This window comes from Rhipicephalus microplus, chromosome X (genome assembly GCF_043290135.1).
Source record: "Rhipicephalus microplus isolate Deutch F79 chromosome X, USDA_Rmic, whole genome shotgun sequence".
Taxonomy (NCBI): Eukaryota; Metazoa; Arthropoda; class Arachnida; order Ixodida; family Ixodidae; genus Rhipicephalus; species Rhipicephalus microplus.
Genome location: NC_134710.1, coordinates 197,500,713 through 197,522,108, shown reverse-complemented (window position 1 = coordinate 197,522,108; position 21,396 = coordinate 197,500,713). Strand labels below are relative to the sequence as shown.

General features: G+C 43.2%; 1 protein-coding gene across 3 annotated transcripts in view; it reads left to right on the top strand.

Moving 5' to 3' along the window:
* The window catches only part of LOC119187642 (putative 4-coumarate--CoA ligase 1), a 353,621-nt gene that overhangs the window by 227,131 nt on the left and 105,094 nt on the right, over positions 1-21,396 (top strand). The window contains exon 1 of one of the 3 annotated variants that reach the window (XM_075878456.1): positions 2,657-2,690. The exons of the other annotated variants lie outside the window; for them this stretch is intronic. Coding sequence (XP_075734571.1) covers positions 2,672-2,690 — 19 coding nt within the window. The 5' untranslated portion in view covers positions 2,657-2,671. Of the gene's footprint in view, positions 1-2,656; positions 2,691-21,396 lie in introns of those variants that run through there. 3 annotated transcript variants of the gene reach the window in all.

Below are 21,396 nucleotides of genomic sequence, written 5' to 3'. Positions count from 1 at the left end.
CAGTGCTGCCTATACCCCCAATTTTATATTAAAAACATCAGATATGTACTCTTTCGATACAGCTGTCACGTCAAGTTAACGTCAATAGTTGCTTGTTGCCATGCGCTGAAGTTCATTTTTGTAGCAGTGTCCATGGCCAGCATCCTCGCGAGCATCAGTTCTTCATATCAGCCTCTGGTGTTTGCAATGCTCATGTTCCAGTTGGCATCGTCGTGCAAGTTCAAACAACTCGTTATATAAACATCTGCAACTCTTCAACATATGTCTGTGCGTGAAACATTTGTACATATATTTAGCTCCATTTCATGACGTGCCACTCAATACGAAAATTGCAACATGGCAACCTTCTCTCCTTATGCTTCGAATAACGTCGATTACCAGGTACGTGGTATCTGCCGGAGTTTCTTTTTACGTTCTCCTCCATACGCTGTAAAGGCTTGCTAAGGCTTCTAGTAAAGGCCTATCTATCTATCTATCTATCTATCTATCTATCTATCTATCTATCTATCTATCTATCTATCTATCTATATCTGTCTGTCTGTCTGTCTGTCTGTCTGTCTGTCTGTCTGTCTGTCTGTCTGTCTGTCTGTCTGTCTGTCTGTCTGTCTGTCTGTCTGTCTGTCTGTCTGTCTGTCTGTCTGTTTATCTAGCCACCTACGACCTTTAGGTCTCCTGGCCGTATCGCTAATGATATCAATACCAAAATTATTGTGGAATAACATGGCTGTACGAGGAACATAATTGACTAGTCATAACATGAAAATCAGGACATGTATATCACGAATGTCATGAATTAGATTTCATGGTCTTGCTGCTCCTGCGGTGGTTTCGTTCACATTACATATCGCTAAACTGGTGTGGTATAACATGACTGCATGGCGAGCATAAGTGAGAGGCCCTCACGTAGAAGTCATGACATGCGTGTTATGTAAGAACATGACTGACTACATCCCACGCTCATATGCGCTCGTATTACGTACGTGACATGAATAGATGATGAAATTATATATGACTGGTGCAAACATGATAATCATGGCATGTGTTACATGTAAGAACATGACGACATGCCACGCTCATGATGCGCTAGCAGTCGTTCGTATGCTTCACATATATTTACGTAATTTGGTAAATGGATAATGAAGGCAAATGACTGGTGCAGACATAATAATCATGAAATGCGTGTCATGTAAAAACATGACAACGTAATCAGCTTATAGCGTGATCGCGGCCATTTCGCTATTTCCACATATACTTAATTTGGCATTCCGTTACATTAATTGATGACGAAGGTGAATGAAGAGTCCAAACATGATAATTATTATATGCGTGTCATGTAAAACATGACGACATGCTGCGCTCATAGCGCGCTCATGTCCGTTTCACTAGCTCAACGCATACCAAATTCGGTATCACGTGACGTAAATAGACGAATAAGGTAAATGACACGTCCGAATATAATAATCAAAGCATGGAAGTCATGTACGGCATAATTCACGTCCGCCTCGTAACGTTGGGCTAATTTTGAAGGGACATCAACCTTCTTCATTCGTGCTTTGCATATCATGGATAACCACTGTACGCGAATGTTTTACATTTTTGAAATTCAATGTTCCCCTTCCTTCCTTCCCTTTTTTGTTCGGCATTTTTCTCAATAAGTCTTGATCTCCGGACACTGTGCAGGCGAATAAGAAAGGTTAGGATGTAGGGTAGTCTCCTGCCCTTTGTCACATCAGAGTACCTGATGTTTATAGGGTTGATTTCAATGACGTTTATTTAGTTTTCGCGGTAGCGCATTCCAAAACAAGTTCTCTGCTGAATTAACTCGAGTTTAACAAATGAGGGTGTCGAAAGCAAAGTGTGTTTTATTTTTTTTTCGAAAGTGTGCACAGGTACTTTTTCTGCGAAGGCATGAAAGTTCCAAGTGACTTATTTTGTTCTGGGACCATAGGTCGGTAATGTCATTCATAATTCCAGCTTCCGTGAGACCGTGTGAGTAATAATTTGGTGAAATTGAGTCCGAGTGAATCCTGCTGAGGACAATATTAGTGCCTCAAAGCCCCAGGGAGCCGTTAGTGCAAAATATATTTCGCGAGTGAGCATGCATGAGTTCCACGTGTTTTTTCCGACCCGTGGGCCTATTGATTGATATTCGGCATAACTACCAGCTTACAGCGGCTCAAGTTTATACTAAATACTATTCACACATATCTCAACACATTAGCGTTGATGTGTCACCCTAATGTTTATTGATCAGAAGCGTAAGGTAGTCGGGGGTATGGGGTGCGTGGCCTCCTCTCGGAAAGTCTTTCGTGGGAAGCTGTTCATATCTTTTTTTTTCATCTCGTGGGAATTGACTTTTTTTTTAATTTCCTGACTAGATTCCAAGCACTGATAACTCGTATTTTTGTTCTACATGACCAAAAGGCGCCATGTAGAGCACCCGTTATGTGATACACTGTCGATGAAGAGCATAGACACCACGATCTGAAAAGCTAGTTTTACGCTAATTTACGTACTCGTGAGTCGACTCACTCAGGTTCCCTCACACTCAGATCAATTCGTGAGTCTGAGCCTGAGCGAGTCCTACCGGGTAATATGTAGTCAGTTTCAGTGGGAGCGAGTCCAGTCCGGCTGAAGAAAGCATCCAGAGTCTGCGTCCGGGTGAGTCTGCATGGCTGAACAAACATCTGGTGAGTCTGACAGAACACTCGGAGCAAAATATTTTTGATGAGCGAGTCTTTGGAAGCTCTGCGTTTTTTTTTTTTGCCAGCCTATGCCTGGGATCTACCTACATTGCAGCTTATGCAAAAAGCCTGGAAGTATTGATCATTGTTTTTTGATCATTTTGATGCAGTGTTTTTTATGTTCTACAGAACCACACTGGTGCTTAGAGCTGTGTTACAAAAATATCCTACATAAACTTCCTCTCACGCAAGGAGTCCCGGTAACAGTTTCAATATAGAAGGGTAAAAGTGTAAATACCAACCATGCGTCCAAGAATTTGAATCACCTAACGAGTTCGTGAATTAAAGTGTCAACCTATAGCGAATTGTCCAGCCATACTTCTTTATCGTTTTCGGTCACAACATCAACAAAGTACACATTATGGCTTACAAATGTGTCGCCGGTAACTCCCTTCACCATGAAGGGATAAAAAGTCACAGTTACGCCAAAAATGCTAAGAAATAAATACTATAGGAACATATTCGAATTTTTTGCAAAACAAGGCTAACATTTTATGAGCAATAGTATTTATGATAAACATGCACTTCCTAAGTAACCAAGTTTCCTGCGCCGCAGCCACGGTAGATCACCACAAAAAAGCTGGTGTGCCGTGACAGCTTTGATATACAAAGTGAGGCTGATAGTCAACTCGTCTAGATTCGATCTCACGTAAGCCTAGAAAAGGCTAGTGCAAGATAACACGACCGCTCCAGGTAGACTTTTGGCACCTTTTTTTTTTCGTGTTGAGAGCACAGCCCGTAGAAGTTCCCGGTTCCAGTGGGAGCACAAGGCGCGTATTCGTCGTTGCTGTGCTCGCGCGGCAATCATAAGCGCTGCCCCCCTCCCCTCTTGTTCGTTGGCGAGATAAGAGCTCGAGCAGACGAGCCCGGCCGGAAAGGGGACGTGCGCTCCACAGAAAAAGGATTGATTGATTGATTGATTTGTGGCGTTTAACGTCCCAAAACCACCATTTGATTATGAGAGACGCCGTAGTGGAGGGCTCCGGAAATTTAGACCACCTGGGGTTCTTTAACGTGCACCCAAATCTGAGTACACGGGCCTACAACATTTCCGCCTCCATCGGAAATGCAGCCGCCGCAGCCGGGAATCGAACCCGCGACCTGCGGGTCCGCAGCCGAGTACCTTAGCCACTACACCACCGCGGCGGGGCCACAGAAAAAGGAGGCTAGCGCATCTTTCACCGTATATATGTGACGCTACGATGACTGGGAGACATGGCCTGGCTGATACGCTATTTTTATTCCATTCCCACTTCTTCCTTCTCGGCCTCTACCAACCATACCTGCCTTCATACGTCACAGGGTTCCCCCTCTCCCCAAAATAAGACACGCCAGACGAACAGATTGATTGATATGTGGGGTTTAACGTCCCAAAACCGCCATATTATTATGAGAGACGCCGTAGTGGAGGGCTCTGGAAATTTCGACCACCTGGGGTTCTTTAACGTGCACCCAAATCTGAGCACACGGGCCTACAACATTTCCGCCTCCATCGTAAATGCAGCTGCCGCAGCCGGGATTCGAACCCGCGACCTTCGGGTCAGCAGCCGAGTACCTTAGCCATTAGACCACCGCGGCGGGGTGCCAGATGAACAGAAACGAAAACGAAACATACACGGCGTGGAAGTGAACACTGTCAAAAAAGGGAAATCGTTCAATGTCCCAGAAAAGTTCCGTAAACAGACTATAGCTTCAGAGGAGAGTGCAGCAGTCCGGTAAGTGCTAGAGTTCTGGTGGGCGAGGCTGACTGTTGCGTACTGGCCAACAGATGTACGGCTAGAAGGCAGGAAATGGTGATGTAAAGCAATTCTGGCGAGGAATAAACAAGGGTGGAACGCCTTCGTACCCTCATGGCCCGAGTTTACACACGTCGTTTTGTGTGTCTTGAATGTACGCACGGGGCACTGCCAGTTTGCGTAATCATTGGCTAATGGTGCGATGCCTGCTTCTTTCTGAAAAACAGGGTGTGGTTTTACGCGGTTTGTCTTGTTTCGTCTCTTGTTGTTTCAATAGCTTTGATTGTAGGCTCCGTCTTGATCTCTGCTGCAGAAAGCGTGTGTGATGTTTCTTTTCGGGAAAATGTCTTGGACCTGATGTGTTCTTCGTCTCTAAAAAGACATCTCGAATTTGTCGATGCTTCACTTAAGTCTCTTGCATATGGCTTCCCTTAGGCTGCGAGCGGTCTTTGTATGACTGTGGTTGTCCGTGTTGGATGACATGTCGCTTAACTTGGTTGATTTTCTTGGGCTAGTTTTACTGGTGTTGCGAAAAATGCTGAGGTGGCAGCCCTCTGGAAAAAGGCAATGTTTTTCTTGGGAACATGACGCAATGCTCTCTTGGTAGCTGTTGCAATGATTTTTGTGCGGTGAAGTTAGCAGAACAGACTTGACTGGAGGAATGTAACTGGAACCTGTGACACCGTTCATTACGAAGGCTTCTGGCACCCGGCACCCTGTGAGAGTGGGTGCTTCAGAGCCTTCTGTGTTTGGATGTTCAGGTGGATGCGCAGTGGACGGTGACACCGCAACAGGCATGGTTTGGTCTGATTTCAGTTTTGAATGCCCGTCTTTCCGTGCAACTTACGAGCTGAGCTGTTCTGATGAATGAATATGGATAGGAGCCGCAGGGCATGGCTGAGTATCCTCCGAGTTCCACAGCTCTATCCCGACCGCAGTGGGCGTGTGAGGCGTAAGGTGAGCGTTGTGAGCGACGAAAGAGCCAAGCGATGGAAAACCAGGAGGTGGGCCAAATGTGCGAGATGGAAAGTAAGCTGATCCAATGTGTGAAAACTGATTTTCACTCTTCGAGTCGTCGTGGCCTGGTTAGGTATTTTCCCGATGCGTCGATAATACATTTATTGTGAACACGGTGTCCTTACGAGGCAGACGGTGAGCGTTAGGAGCACCTGATCAGCCGCGTGATGTAAAACCGGGTGGCGGGCCATGTATGCGAGACGAAGAATGGAGAGTATCAAGCGGTTGAGCAACGTCTCGTGTCACATGCTGAAGCGATGACTTTAGAAGTGCCGCCTTGCGTGCATAAGGAAGGCCGGCTTGATGGTTCTTTTTTTCCGAAATACGCTTGGTCACCTGTCAGTGTACTCATGTTCTACTTTGTGTTGTGGCAGTGGTCGATTCATGCTGGGCGTTCGTAAGCTTGAAGACTGTTTGTAAAATTGACAAGTGAGTGCGATTGTCTGTAGATGGCTGGTTATAAGCGAGTCTTCGTCATAGTCGTCATTGTATTCTTGAAATCGCACGGTCATTTCTTTTTTAATCTTTTTCCATGACTCATCACTTTGAAATATGTGGGTGAGGTAGAATTTAAAAGCCTCACCGGAGACGTAGTCGGTAAAGTTGATGACCATCTACCGTTCCGATCAGGATGCAGTGGCAGCGTGGAGCTCGGATAGGTTGAAGCAGTCCTGGACGGGTCCGTCGTCCGCTAATCCGGTGTACTTAGGAATGTCAAAGTCAGCTGATGGTGCTGTCTTCGTGCTGGTCATGGTGTAGAGTTGGTAAGCACTTGTGTGGCTCACGTTCGGTCACTGCGTCTTGATGACGGGTTCAATGATGATGGCTGGTTGATGAAGTGGCTGCCAGGTCTTCATCCCGTCTACTCGTGTGACGCTACGATGACTAGGAGATGTGGCCTGGCTCATACGCCATGTTTATGTTTGTTTGTTTCTTTCCCTGGGATGGAGGCTCGTACCCACTCAGGATGATTGGCCAAGAAAGTGTAGTGCAGTTTTTCTGTGATCATTTTAACTATGTGTAATGAATTTGTAGCATATTAAGACTAACGTAAGGAAAACCACATAAAAAAGAGCAAACAAGAAAAAAATAGAAAAGCCAAGTTGAGCAATTTTGAGATTTGAGGTGCTATGATTTCCACTCAGCTGCGTTTACTTCACTTTGCCCTGGGGAGTAATAAATAATAATTTTTTGATTGAAGATCGCAATGATATACGCTTGGTTGCCTGAATATAATCGCAAACGCCATTGAAAGCATCCCTGTGGCAATGTCCCAAAACTGGGGCACCAAAGCTTAGCGCGGTTTCACCGCCAATCTAACGCCTATTTCCAGAAATGGAATAACTAGTAACCTTTTTTGAAGTATAGCGTAGCGGCGACAGTACAAAAAATAATGTTCTAGTGATTCAGTTTCTCCGCAGAATGCGCAGAGGGGTGATGTTGTCTGACCAGCTCTGTGTAGATACAGGTTGGGGGGGAGCAGGGCATCAAAATTCAGTAATTAAAACTTCCAGCTTTCTGGACGGGCTCCAGAGGGGTCACCATTGAAATTTGAATTGGTTATATTCTGTCCATGTAGTTACTTTTTCTATCGTATTACTGGAGATTGCTGATTTTCGATATCTTATTGCCGTAATATATTCAACATTTGGCAGTATGTATAAAACTGGCCCATCAAGTGCGGCTCGTGTTAAGGAATCGGCCAATTGATTTAATCTTAATCTACAGTGTCCCAGAAGCCATAGTAACCTCAGGAGCCTCAACTGTGGTGGTACTAATGTTTTGAATGTGCTTAGAATTCGAGAGTTTTCTGAAGCTGTCAGAGCTGCACAAACTGAAAGAGAATTCGTCATTATGACTGCGTTGTATTGATTTGATGGAAGTTTTCGAAGAGCTAAAATAATCGCCACAAGCTCCGCTTGAAAACTGGAGTAAAATCAGGCAGTCTCACTGAAAAGGACCAGTCAAGCCAATCAGAGGCAATGCCTACACCTGCCTTTTGATTATTTACTGAAGCATCTGTGGCTATTATATTTTTAGTTTCTGCATGCTCCAAGTAATATAATAGTATGTTATTTAAACATTTCAGAGATTGTAACTTGGCATTTTAGGGGAATATATCATCATACTCCATTATAACATGACAATTCGAGTCATTGGTCTCAATTACATTTCTAATGTTCACATTTATACTTTGTAGATTCTTTTGTACAAACATTATCTGAGGTGTGTGAAACCGTGGTCAATGAGAAAGAAAGAAGGCGTCTGGGTTTGCAATAAAAGCATATTGAGATCTTCTTGTCGGTAAACTATAAAATTTTAAAAATGCTTGTAGGGTCAAAATTCTAAATCGACAAAGTAGTGTAGGCAGGCGTGCTTCCTCGTACAGTACGTTGATAGCCACAAACCTAGGAAGTCCCAGACACATCAGCAGTGCTTCTCGCTCCAAGACAACTAGAGGTTTTGTTTTATAAGTAGGGCCACCCTAGAATAGTATGCATTTGAATTGCATGATGGGGCACATATACATCTTGTACAACGTTATCAATGGGTGCCTCCGTAACCCATATTTCCGGTTACTTAGCTTGTGCAGTAAGCCTGAGGCCAACTGTGCTTTGGTAGTTATATATTCTATGTGTGGACTCCACTTAAGTTTCTCAATATAAATGATTCCCAAATACCTTATGGAGCCTACTTCCTGGATGGGTTCCTGTTCATATAGAATTGAAATTGAAATTGGTTCTGCAAGCAGAAACAGCAAGAGCGCACATTCGTTGACATTTATTGATAAAGAAATCGACTGCAAACAAATTTTTGACATGTTAATATATTTTTGTAGGTTAAGTTGTAGTGACTAAATATCAGTCAGCAGCAAAGAATGTAATGTCATCAGCATAAATGTAGACAGTAACTTCTTGATCTGTTGGAATTGTGCTCATTAAAGAATTAAATAACACTAGAGATAAGACTGCTGCTTGGGAAACTCCGCGCGTTTGTTTAAATCTAGATCAGGAACATCCGTCTTTGATGCAGTAGAATTCTCTTGATTTTAAAAATTCTGCCACCCACTCAATAAAATATTGTGGGAAATTCAATCTCTTTGGCGTATTTAACAAAATGAAGTGCTTCACACTGTCCTACATCTTGGCTATGTCAAGCGTTACTAAAGCAGCGTATTGCCTTCTTTTTCGCGCGAGCTGTATTCGGCTCTCTAAATCAGCATGGGCACACGAAATAGAGATTTCACTACGAAAGCAGATTTGGTTCGGTTTCAATACTAAATTGTCTGCCATCCAGATACTTACTCGGCTATGTGGGACCCTCTCTACTAGTTTAACCATGTTAGATGTTAGAGAGATCGGTCCTATATTATCAACTGTTAATTCTATACCCGGATTTTTTAGTATAGGAATGACCTTTGCTATCCTACAATCCTGCGGCACCCATGAGTTTTTAAGGAGTAGTTAATAACATTGGCGATGTCAATAGACAATAAATTGAACAGAATTTTAATTATGGGTACTGTGATTCCATCTGGGCAAGGAGACGCAAAGGGTAAATGTTTATTCACGTTGGATACTTCGGTCTGTGTCACTTCGTCAAAGTCAGAGTTTGTCGTAGACTTTTCCCACTTGTGGCACTACTGAAGTAAATCTGCTTTCCAGACCTTTACCGATTGCCTCAATAGCGGTCATTTCTTGCGCTGACAGATTATCACAAGCTGCATTAACTGGTGATGGCAAGATTTTCCGAGCTCTCATATATTGGAACAGTGCTTTCCTATGTTTAGGCTTCGACAAGTATTCATTATGTCTTCTGTCATACTCTTGTTTAGCTTGAGCTACCGTTCTCCTAAAGCCCGCTGCAATGAATTTAAAATCGGCCCAGTTTTGGGGGGATTGATTATGTAAGAGCTGCTTCCAAGCTGCCTGACGTCGTTGGTGCTTTCTTGTACATTCATCATTCCACCAACGGCTATATACCTTTTTTGTGGATTCAACAGTAAATTCGGCTCTTTTATAGGATCTTTAAAGACTGCGTTTATCTTCAGTGCTTTTGTATCATCGGTCCCTTCCGATTGAAAAGCCAGTGCTGACTTGAGATCATTCTTAAATTTAGTGTAATTTACAAATACTCTTACATTTGAACAAGATGGAGTTATCGGGCAAGAAATTTCAAAACTTACCGCTAAGTGGTCACTGTTGGTGCCACAGTCCAGCGCTTTCCAAGAAGAAGTAGCAATGGCCGAACTGACAAAACTTAAATCTAAGGCCGACCTGGAGCAATTACGAATAAATGTGGGGGTTCTGACATTGAGGCACGTCAGGTCATTAGCCATTGTCCACTCCCACAAGCGTTTTCCACTCATATCAGTTCTGAAACCCCAACTCGTGTGATGAGAATTAAAGTCTCCAACTAAAACTTTGTCCTTGCACCACGACTTTGTAGCTAGATCCAAACTTCATGTGTCTTGAACTCCATCCGGAAAATATATATACACTAGGGTGAAAGAGTGCAATCGGGTAATGTATTGTCTACTGCCAAAATTTCGCATTCTGGTGACATAGTTTGTATGAACATTTGACTTTCATACCATTTCAATTATTATTAAAGAAAGCTAGACCCCCACTTCTCGATGGACGGTCTAGTCAAAAAGACCGGAAGTTATTTAACTGTAACAAATTAGGTACAGATAGCCATATCTCTTGTAATGCTATAACAGGAGCGAATTCAGAAGTCAAGTATACCAAATCCGTAGATGCAGAATAAATTGATCGGCAATTCCAATGGAGAATCTTATGCAACTCTGTGGTTTCGAAAGGGCTGCTTCCGCTATAGCTTTCTCTAGAATGCTTTCTTTCGAGACATCTCTCTTTGAAAAGCTCTCCTTTTCCTTCAGATACTTTTTGTTCTTTGTCTGTTTCGGTGAGTTAGTTTTCCTTGACATAGGGGATCTAGATGGCTTCAGGGACCTAGGGTCCAAATCAATGTCATCTGAATCTATTGTATCTGCATCTTTGTCCTCACTTAGACTGTTTATCTACTGAAGAGGGTGCTGAAGACAGAGAATACGATGGTGCGGTTTCGAATTCCTCATTTTGGCTGTGGACACCTATTGCAGAGGCTCCTGCAGAGGGATAATAGGATGGCGCAGTTTCAGATTCAGCGTCAACTATTGGTCGTGAACTCTCAACATGTTGGGATACTAGGCCTGACTCTCCCGTTGTACCAAATATGCGAGTCATCTGGTTAGCCAAAATTTGAGATATACAATCACAAATATTAGAAGCCAGTCATTCCATGGCGTTTTCTAGAGCCGTTTTTACGACCTCCGCATTATTCAGGGAAATCGACCCATTCATTTTCGAGATATGTCATGCTGAAACACTGGCATACCCCTGAGTTTTGGCCTGTATTTCCTCTATGGTTTCTCGTCGAGAACTGCGCCTACGCCCTATAATTTCAAGAAGTTGCATTTCTCGAGCCTTAGCTGGGCAATCAGGACTATCTGCCCAGTTTTGTTCGTTGCAGAGACAACATTTCTCTTCTTTACCTTTGCAGTCATTTGTTTTGTGGTTGTCACCACACACTCGGCATCTGAGTTTTGACCTGCATCCTTTAATAGTGTGACCGTATCGCCAACACTTCGTACTCTGGAGTGGTCGCGGTGATAGCGGTTACACTCTGTATATTAGTGGCCATGCCTTGATTTCGCTAGGGAGATTCACTACAGCAAAGGTTACAATTACCGACTCAGTCGGCATCTTCTGCTTCTCTACCAATCGTGCACACCTATAAACGGAGATAGCACCAGTCACGGGAACATCTCTAATACCTCAGACGGGGTCAAGTTAACATCGACACCGCGAACAATACATTTCACACATGCCAGATGCGGGGGAATAAAGGCGCTCACCGGATTGGTCGTGAAACTCGAGCACTTCAATAGCTCTTGGACACAGAGCTGATCAGATGAAAAACATAGAATACCACCTCTGCCAAACTGGCGGACCTCTGTGATGCTGTGAAAGTGAGACGTCGCAGCTCTAAGCTCCGCCTGGACCACTTTCGCATTCTTCATCCGAATGAAGCCGTCATTGCTAGGGACGAGGGCCACAGGAACTGCGGGAATTCCATTGCGCATAAACTGATCCACTGGTATTTCCTGTGGTGGAAGTGAAGCAGACCAGAGGAAAGCCCCCGGTCCAGGTGAAGAAAGCGGCATCTGAGTGCTCTTTCTAGTGCTAAAAGCTTATTCCATTCTTACTTTTTCTTTCTCGGCCTCTGCCAGCCATACCTGCGTTCATACGCCATATATATATATATATATATATATATATATATATATATATATATATATATATATATATATATATATATATATATATATATATATATATATATATATATATATATATATATATACGAAAGTGATGGTGGTGGCGGCGGCGGCAACAACTAGCTGAGCGTGTGAATATAATTGATATCGCAATAATATTGACAGGGTGGGTATTTTCCTGTTTCCCCGAAACAATGATGATTTATTGCGTAGTGGGTACCTTGCAACTCTTGCTGTTGTTGTTTTCGCCCTATAGGAGAGTTGACAACAGGTTCTACAGAGGCCGCTCCTCCAGTTTTCGCTATGACTGTGTGGGGTGGGCCTGGCAGGCCTGGCAATGTTGTTGTGTTTTTTTTTTTTCAGTTTTTTACAGACGTATACTACGAAATATCTTCTTTCTTTGTCCCAGTGTGACAAACAAGGAGTGTGGCGCAAGCATCATGCTTCTGTCCCTCGAGAAATTGTGTGTAGGTTTCGTGTGGTCTCTTTTCATATGGAACAAAAAATTATCATTGTATTCTTTCCGTATGCTTTTACTTTCGCTTAAACAGAGTCTAATAGCTCCCAAGTGAAAAAAATTAATTTTCAAAACTTTTTTATTCTTCATTGAGTCTTTACACCCAACAAGCTCACGAATCCTTGAGTGTGTAACCATGGCCTTAATATAATCCTCAAGAGAATGGCTTTCATTCCCGAAATGGACGATTCCAATGTGAAGACAAATGATTAATGACATCTTGCGCACGCAGCTTCCGTGACGAGAGTGAACCTGCTTCGCCGCCACGCGGTAAGCTAATGAATGCGCCAGCCAACAAATTATTCTCTCGGCGTCAAAGCAACGTGGTCCTTCGAACCGTGACGCACGCGTATACCGAGGACGGTTTCACGTTGCCATCATGTGCTCTAAGTGTTCGTACGCGCATGCGCTGTAGCTCGCAGACCACAATTTCCTGCCCTGTCCTTGAATAGGAAAGCACTAGAAAACTTCCGTGAGTGCTTATTGTTTCAAGCTCATTTCCATTTCTGTTACTACCTGCTTACCTTGAGGTGGTAAAATCCACCTGGAAAGTCAGCTGTAACGTCACCGACTCATCACAGCGTCGCATCACAGCGTCGCTCGGCAACACATTTACACGGCGGATTAATGCGCTATAGTGTGGCTGAATGCTTTCCTCTGCTGTGCTACTAAACTGACAACTCTAAGACGATTTATTTCTTGACTGGTTAAACGAAAGAACTGCTTTTTACAGAAAAAAAAGTAGCTACTGTCCCGGACAAATTGAGGTCACGAAAGCCCAGCACGAACTACAGAAACAACACTTCGATATTCACAGGGCTGCATTCAGCAGCTCTCACCCATTTTGCTAGCTATGTGGGGTTTAACGTCCCAAAACCACTATATGATTATGAGAGATTTTGCTAGCTATGTGGGGTTTAACGTCCCAAAACCACTATATGATTATGAGAGACGCCGTAGTGGAGGGCTCCGGAAATTTCGACCACCTGGGGTTCTTTAACGTGCGCCCAAATCTGAGCACACGGGCCTACAACATTTCCGCCTCCATCGGAAATGCAGCCGCCGCAGCCGGGATTCGAACTCGCGCCCTGCGGGCCTCACCCATTTTACACAAAAATTTACGACAAGCTGAAAAAAAAAAAGGTTTGGAGAATTATTTTTGTTTTTGTGCCGTGTATTTATCGTACTCTATCAATATTATTTTATCACGCGCCAACACCAAATTCTTCCAGAAAAGAAGTTGTTGGCTGGAGCAGATGTAGCCCTGTATTACGAATCAAGTCTTAGCTTGTGATTGTATCGATTGCACGCTGCAAACAGGTGCTTCTAATTATCAGCCAACAATCCCTCACTACGACTCTCGTGAACTTCAGAGTGCTCTCTCATTATAGGTTCTTCTATGTTAAAGTAGCATATTGTTTGCTCTTACATTATTCTTGTGGCTCTCTTACCTGGACCCTATACTAGACACCAAAAGGTGGTTTCTGCAGATGACAACTTTTTGTCATCAAATGAATACTATCTGTCATTAAATTGCAATACTGTTCAGATGCTTTGATTGTTCAAACCTACACGCGGGCTGAGTTTCTGCAATAACCACCATCAACTTACTTTTTCTGATGCTACTAGAAAAACAAAATTGTCTCCTTTAAAATAACACATGTGTGTGCTATAAGTGCTTTGAACGATATTTCTTTGGTACTGTATGATCTTTCAGGCTTCACTTCAACTTTTTCATCACTGTTTCATTTCCACTTGCTTTAAATAAGCCGACCAGGATCATTTCTATTCATCGAACACAACACCACTGTCACTCACATCATCATTTGAGAAATAATTTCCTTTTACTCTCTGTCCAGCAGAACACGTGAACGTGGGCAGTATAGTGGAAAGTGACGTGACTGTCTATGCTAGAAACACCAAGAGAGAAAAAGAAAGGAAGAATCCGTAGACGAACAGGTGCTACTTGTTCTTCCATACACAAAGCGCACTCAACTCTCGAAGGAATGAAGGAAAGGGGAGGGAGAGCGAGAGAAGGGAGTGATAGTAGTGATCAGTCTATTTCAGCGAGGTTATCGGTTACAACCTAAAAACTAATGTCACCTCCGCCCACAGCCACTCGTTTCTCTCCCACAGAGAATTGGTAGAAGTCCTCTCTCCGATAGCGCTTACTATATGTGAAGCATTTCTTAGCGAACTTCGGAAAGTTGGACCGTATCTATCTATCTATCTATCTATCTATCTATCTATCTATCTGTCTATCTATCTATCTATCTATCATCTATCTATCTATCTATCTATCTATCTATTTATCTATCTATATAGCCGCCTTCAACATTTAGCTCTGCTGGCCGTTCGGAAAATAGGATCTAGACGAAAATTGGTATAGCAGAACATGACTGCATAACGAGCACAACTCGCTCCTCAGAACATGAAAATCAAGACATGTATATCAAGAATGTCATGAATGTCATGATTGCTCCGCCACGGTGGTCTAGTGCCTAGGGTACTCGGCTGCTCACCCGCAGGTCACGAGATCAAATCCCGGCTGTGGCGGCTGCATTTCCGATGGAAGCGGAAATGTTGTAAGCCCGTGTGCTCAGGTTTGGGTGCACGTTAAAGAAACGCAGGTGGTCAAAATTTTCGGAGCCCTTCACTACGGCGTCTCTCATAATCATATGGTGGTTATACATCAAATTTTGTATCGTGTCACGTGAATGGTGGATTAGGGTGTATGACTGGTGCAAAAATGATAATAATGACATGCGTGTCATGTAAGAACATGACTACATGCCATGCCCATGACGTGCCCGCGGTTATTTCGCTAAGTTCAAATACACCAAATTTGGTATTACGTGACAGGTGACGTAATACCGATTTCGTGACATTTCACGTAATAAATGATGAAGGTATATGACTAGTACAAACATGATAATCATAACATACGTGTCATGTAAGAACATGACATGCCACGCTCTTGTTGCACTCACAGTTGTTTCGCTAGCTTCACATACACCAATTTTGGTGTAATGTGACGTGAATGGATGACGCAGGTATATGACTGGTGCAAACATGATAATCATGACATGCGTGTCATGTAAAAACATGACTACACGCCACACTAATGATGTGCTTGCTGTCGCTTCGCTGAGTCACATGCACCAAATTTGGTATTATGGGACGTGAATGGATGATGAAGGTATATGACTGTTGCAAACATGATAATCATGACATGCGTCTCATGTGCGCACATGATATCATCCGACGCTCGTGACTCACTCGCGGTCGTTTCACTGGCTTCACATACACCAACTACGGTATAATGTGACGTGAATGAATGACGAAGGTGTAATACTAATGCAAACATGATAATCTTGACATGCGTGTCATTAAATACCATGACTACATGCAATGCTCTTGATGCACTCGCGCCCGTTTCGCATCTTCACATATACCACATTTGTTATTAGGTGACGTAAATGGACGACGAAGCTAACTGACACGTCCAAACATGACAATCATAATATGCGTGTTATGTCAAACTTCACTACATGCTAAGCTCATAGCGTGCTCGTGGCTGTTTTGCTTGCTTCACAAATACCAAGTCCGGTATTTCAAGGCGTAAATAGATGAGGAAGATAAAGAGAATGTCTGAACATTGTAATCATGATATGGCAGTGATGTACGGCATAATTTACGTCCACCTCGTAAAGTTGTGCTGAGTTTAAAGTAGCATATCAACCTTCCTCTTCATTGGTGCTTCGCATCATCGATTCTGACTGTACATGATCTCTGCCTTTTTTGTTAATTTCATGAAGTCAAGCACTTCTCGAGCATTTCAGATACTTGACTTTTTCATTGTGACGCTCGTTTCTGTCATTATTTTAGATCCTAGTAAATTTCATCACGAGTTCTGATATTGCAGTTCAGCCGAACGCAATTACGTTGTAACGACAAACATATAGCTAATATTATGCATACTGTTTACGTAAGCTGAGAAACGATACAGGAGGCTTGAGCAGAAACATGTTAGTGCGAATGCCTTTTACGGGTGAATGGCAGACACACAATGGTTCCATGGGCAGAGCCTAAATTTTTTTTCTTAAGTGTCAATTGACAATAGGACAAGCGCTGCAACGTATCTCGAATTTTTCGCGTAGCAGTGGGGACTTGTGGCCTAGCCAAATACTTACCTCCCAAAGCAGAAGGCTGGATTCCGTTATGTAGGCCTAATTCTGTAGCCTAACAGCGATACACTTCCTCTACCGCGCAAAGGTCTCAGACTCTCATCAGCTGGCGGGCCGCAGTGACAAAAGTTGGCTCCTGCAATGGGCAGGACAGTGACGAAGGTAGACGCGGAAGATGAGGGTAGAAGCGAGAGAAGGGGGAGAGGGCTTAGCCTGCTGGAAATTTTAGCTAACGTCGCCATATGAAAGCACCTCCTCAAATATTTTATATCAATAAGTTTTGAAAAGGATTTGGTACCAGGGCTTCAAACACATATCGATACCGATCTCGATATCCAAGATGACTAAAATCTCTAAACCGATTTTCAGTTGGATTTCATGGTTATCTCTCATACTGCCAGGGCGGCATCATAAAAAAATTCTCAAGACCAATCGTGCCTATAGTTCATGAAAATAGTAATAAAAATTTTATTAGCGTAGCTTGCTGAGCGAGTTGGGTCATGATATTCGGAAGAGAAAACCAGCGAAAAAAACACAGGCAGTGAAGGGGAAGAACCGGAGAGGTCAAGCACTGGACTTGCAAATTCACGTTTATTGATGAAATCCGACACACATGAACAAGCAGCGCATGCGTAAATAAGCTATGTGAGCCATGTGAAAGTTCTACACCTGACAGTACACAAAGCATGAAACGTGTCAATGTGGTACATACACCACATTCCCATGAAACAGCAAAATTCATCGCAACGTGCCCCTGCAACTTCTTCGCAACGTGAATTCTTTATCTGCAGGTAATACGAAAGGATCACTCGCACAACACACTTGGTCCTGCTTTTTGACTTCGAAAAAGTCACAAACTTTTCGTTCATGCATATTTTTTTTCTTTGTCAATGACACTCACTGATTTGCAATCAGGAATGCTGCCCAGACCTTTATAATGCAAAGACAAGTTTCCACGAGCGCCAGTGGGTAGAAGATTGTGGTATTCACGAAGTTTGTCGTTATAAGCGTTTAAATGTAACTTCAGCATTTTTTTCTCTCCAGTTGTTCTTCTGCGCTGTCTTCGCTCTTTCTGGTTTCCTCCTTCGGTTATTCAAAATTATGGAACTACGGACGAAGGAGTTATGCGCCGGAAGTTATCGCAAGGGGACGGCGGGTCGCATTAGGCTCTGCTCTATCGTATGAGTAAAAGCGTAAGTCGCCGTGATGGTGGACCGAGCCTACTGCAAGAAGTAGTCGAGGTCTCCCCGCCAACGATTACCTACTTTTTTCGCATGCTCTTTCCGCCCTCGCATGTGATAACATTAACGGGATTCTAAATACGAATTCAAGTGCTCTTCCTCACTATATATTTTCTTTGTGCCTTCATAACGCTGATTTTTGTGAAATTCAACGCAACACAATATACTTGTTCTATTGCGTAACTGTGGCGAAGCTATGAAGGCTTGGGTGATTGGTTTTGGGTGGAAGACCAGGCCTACAGAAGACGAAGCAGGCAGGACCAGAAGATGAAGGGATGAAGTCAGAGTGGAGCGCTGAGATGCGGATGGGATCCTTATTTCACTAAGCACAACTCATGTATTTAGTCGTTGTCATCTTTTCTACGAATAAAAATTCTCTCCTTGAATGAAACGGTATTTTTATTTTTTACTATGTATGTTTCTATGCACATGCGAATGTGCGGAAAATAAATATGTGTAAATGTTCCATGTGCATAAATGTGGGTATCAACGCGTACATAATTGACTGGAATATGCACAGAAGGCGTAAAGCTCAGGTGTGAATACAGAAATGTGTAAAATACGTATTGCATTTTCGTCTGCATTTTCACACATGCTGTATTTTTGCTGTCGAAAGAAGGAGTCAGGAACCTCATCAAGCTGCTGCTGTGCAGAATTTTGTTCCTTGTCCTTGCATTTTCTACGCTTCTTGCCGTAAAAAAAAGAAGTCAAATTAAGCATTAAACAAAGCTTGGGGTCAGGATCGGATTATCCTGCCCCCAAGAGTCCGACGCATATATACCACACGTTGAGCAGTCGTGTTAGGTTGCGAAAGCTTGTTGCAGCATTTTATCGACAGCCAATTTCAACGCTCACAAGGAGAAATCACTCTCTCTTTGTAAGTATGGTTGCTCGCATGGCTTGTTTCCGTCTTTTGTTAAACGGAACTGGCGTAGCGCATTTAAAGCAGCACAGAAGAGTGACGCAGAAAATATTTCTTAGCATTGTGTGGGTTTTTGCATCAATTTTTTTTTCATGCGTCTGTCGTTCTGATACAATGGCTCATTGTGCACCCTCCATATAAGGAGAGTATAGGAGGGATTCCCATCGCTCCGGACAAAAATTCAGTGAGGAATGTCGTACACATCGATCGCAATATTCTTTCCAATCGGAATGACCTGTTAATCATAGTAATCAGCCTCTTTGAAACTACTTGAGCGGAGCCACTTTCACAGTCATATTTTTTGTGTCTAAGTACCAGCCCTTAGCTTCCCTTATTACACTTTTGAACCCACCTCTGGAACATTTTTGTGAGGTGTAGGGACTTCTTCAACATCTTTAGCTTCACTCGTACTTGACAGATTCTAAAAATATTTTACAGTGGTTAATTCATGCAACAAGCTTCTTTATATAAAGCAACAGATTTGGCACTTGAAAAATTGTTGCAGGGCTCCTTTGGCTTCGCAGTGGACAGATATGCTTCTATTTGATAAACCGGGGAGTAAACCACTTCACTGCATTTTGGCTTTCCCCAGACGTAGCTACAGCAGGCTGCCTTGTCACTTGATTGGTTCGACACGTAGATGCCGTATGCTTTCTTTCATCAGCCATTTGTGTTGCATATTCTGTCACCATGGCGATAATTCGTGCAGCGAGAACATGTAATTTTGCAGCTTTGCTGTAAGAACACTCATCGAGTAAATAACATTTCTCCTCTAGATTTCACTTCAGTGGACCCCTACTACTAGGATGGTTTAGCAGCCACGTGTTGGAAAGTGCTTCACGAGAAAGCGGGTTTGATTTCTGGCTTTGACAGTCCCACTACAATGGGCACTAAGTGCAAAAAGAAAGACGTCCGGGTAAACTGATTCAGCTGCCCGTTAGAGTATCTGTATTATTTCCGAGTCTCCCGCTACGGCCTGTCTCACATTGTATGGCGGAGTCAGCACAAAAAAAGCCCTAATTTGTTAATACATTCCATCTAGTCCTTAGACTATGTACGAGTGTTAAGCTGCACTTCCTTATTGCGTTGCACTAACACTGATGTATTTGATTTGTTGTCGCTGTGGTGGCTCAGGCGTTACGGTGCTCGGCTGCGAATCCGATAGCCACGAGTTCAATCCCGCTTTCGGCGGTTGCATTTCAATAGATGTGAAATGTGAGAGGTCTATTTACTGCGTGATATCAATGAGTGGTAATGAACGCCATATGGTCTGAATAATCCGAAGTCCTCCACTATATATGCGGCTTCTCTCACAGATTGAAACACAGGGCGTTAAACTCCACGCACCACCATCATAACCTCTCATTGCTTCATTTCCAGATCAGTGCAAGCAGCAGTGATGTACTCGCAGGTGGGTCCTTGCACATTTTATGTCTTTTTTTCTTTATCTGGCATAGTCATTGCACTTTGTTGCAGTTCCGGAATTAGCTTTACCATATTTATTTCTAACTACACATCTTTATTGTATTACTGTTTGAACAGAATAGCTTTCCCAGAATCGGTGTTAAAAAACTGTATCCCTCCAATCCCAGCTGCCGCTTTTCCTGTTAGTGACAAGACAAACCACATATACATAATTCCTACTTTTTGCTTCGCGGATACTTGCAGGAATCGGTCTTTAAAATCGCCCCCTATATCTCGGTCGCTTGATGTTATCGGCATCAAACTTCATTCCGTCAAAGTCTTTATGGCGCCACTATTACTATTAATGCGGCTGGCCAGTAGCGGGACTACCGGTGCGTTGCTCCCTTTTCTCCACCCCATTTTCCCCTACCTATCGGCAACAGCAAGTGAGTTGTGAAAAACGTCTGTTACCTTTGCTACTTACTGAAGCTTGTGAGTCAACTAATACAGGTATCATGAGCTATTCAATTTGCTCCTCCACTATCTTCAATGAGTCTGCATTTCCTTCATATGATTGTCGATAACGCATAAGAGTGCTGTTTCTACGCCAGAGTTTATTAGGCATTGTTAGCTAATTTTCATATTTGTGCCCTCATTATCTTTTGCCTTTCAGCAGAACTTCGTTTATCTTGAAGGAATGAAAAAAAAACTTCATATTAACGTGTGCTATATAGTGGAGATGTATGATTATCGAGTCAATAACCTTTGCGGCATTTCTCAATTGCTGCGCAGTCAAGTGGCCAGGCGTTGTATAGATTCCTTGCAGCCATGTCACGGTCTTAAATTCTAGGATGCCAGTCCACCATCATTGTGGGGGAAAGGAGGGGGTGTACTCGTGACATTTTGCTCATTGTTGTGAGCCTGCGAAAGCGTTTGTGCGATCATTCTAGCCCTTGTGTTGTGCGGTGCATTTTGGCGCTCAAACAGCGGCTAGGTGACGAAGAGACTGAAGTCGGTTAATACCATAATACAAAACCAACTGAAGTCGGTTAATACAATCAGTGTGACCATCCGAAGACGCTAAGCCACGAAGCGGTGCATTTTGTGGCTTGCACGGATAAGGCGCATCGATAGAGACACCGAGCACGCCAATAATATAGTGTGCGTTCGTTTTTGTTTCACGTGAGTTCGCACATCTTTTAGAGCCAAAGTTCTACTTCACTGTCACCCAAGGTCCATCATCGCTTCGCAAAAAAATGGGATGCCGGAGGGCTTGGCATCACGCCTA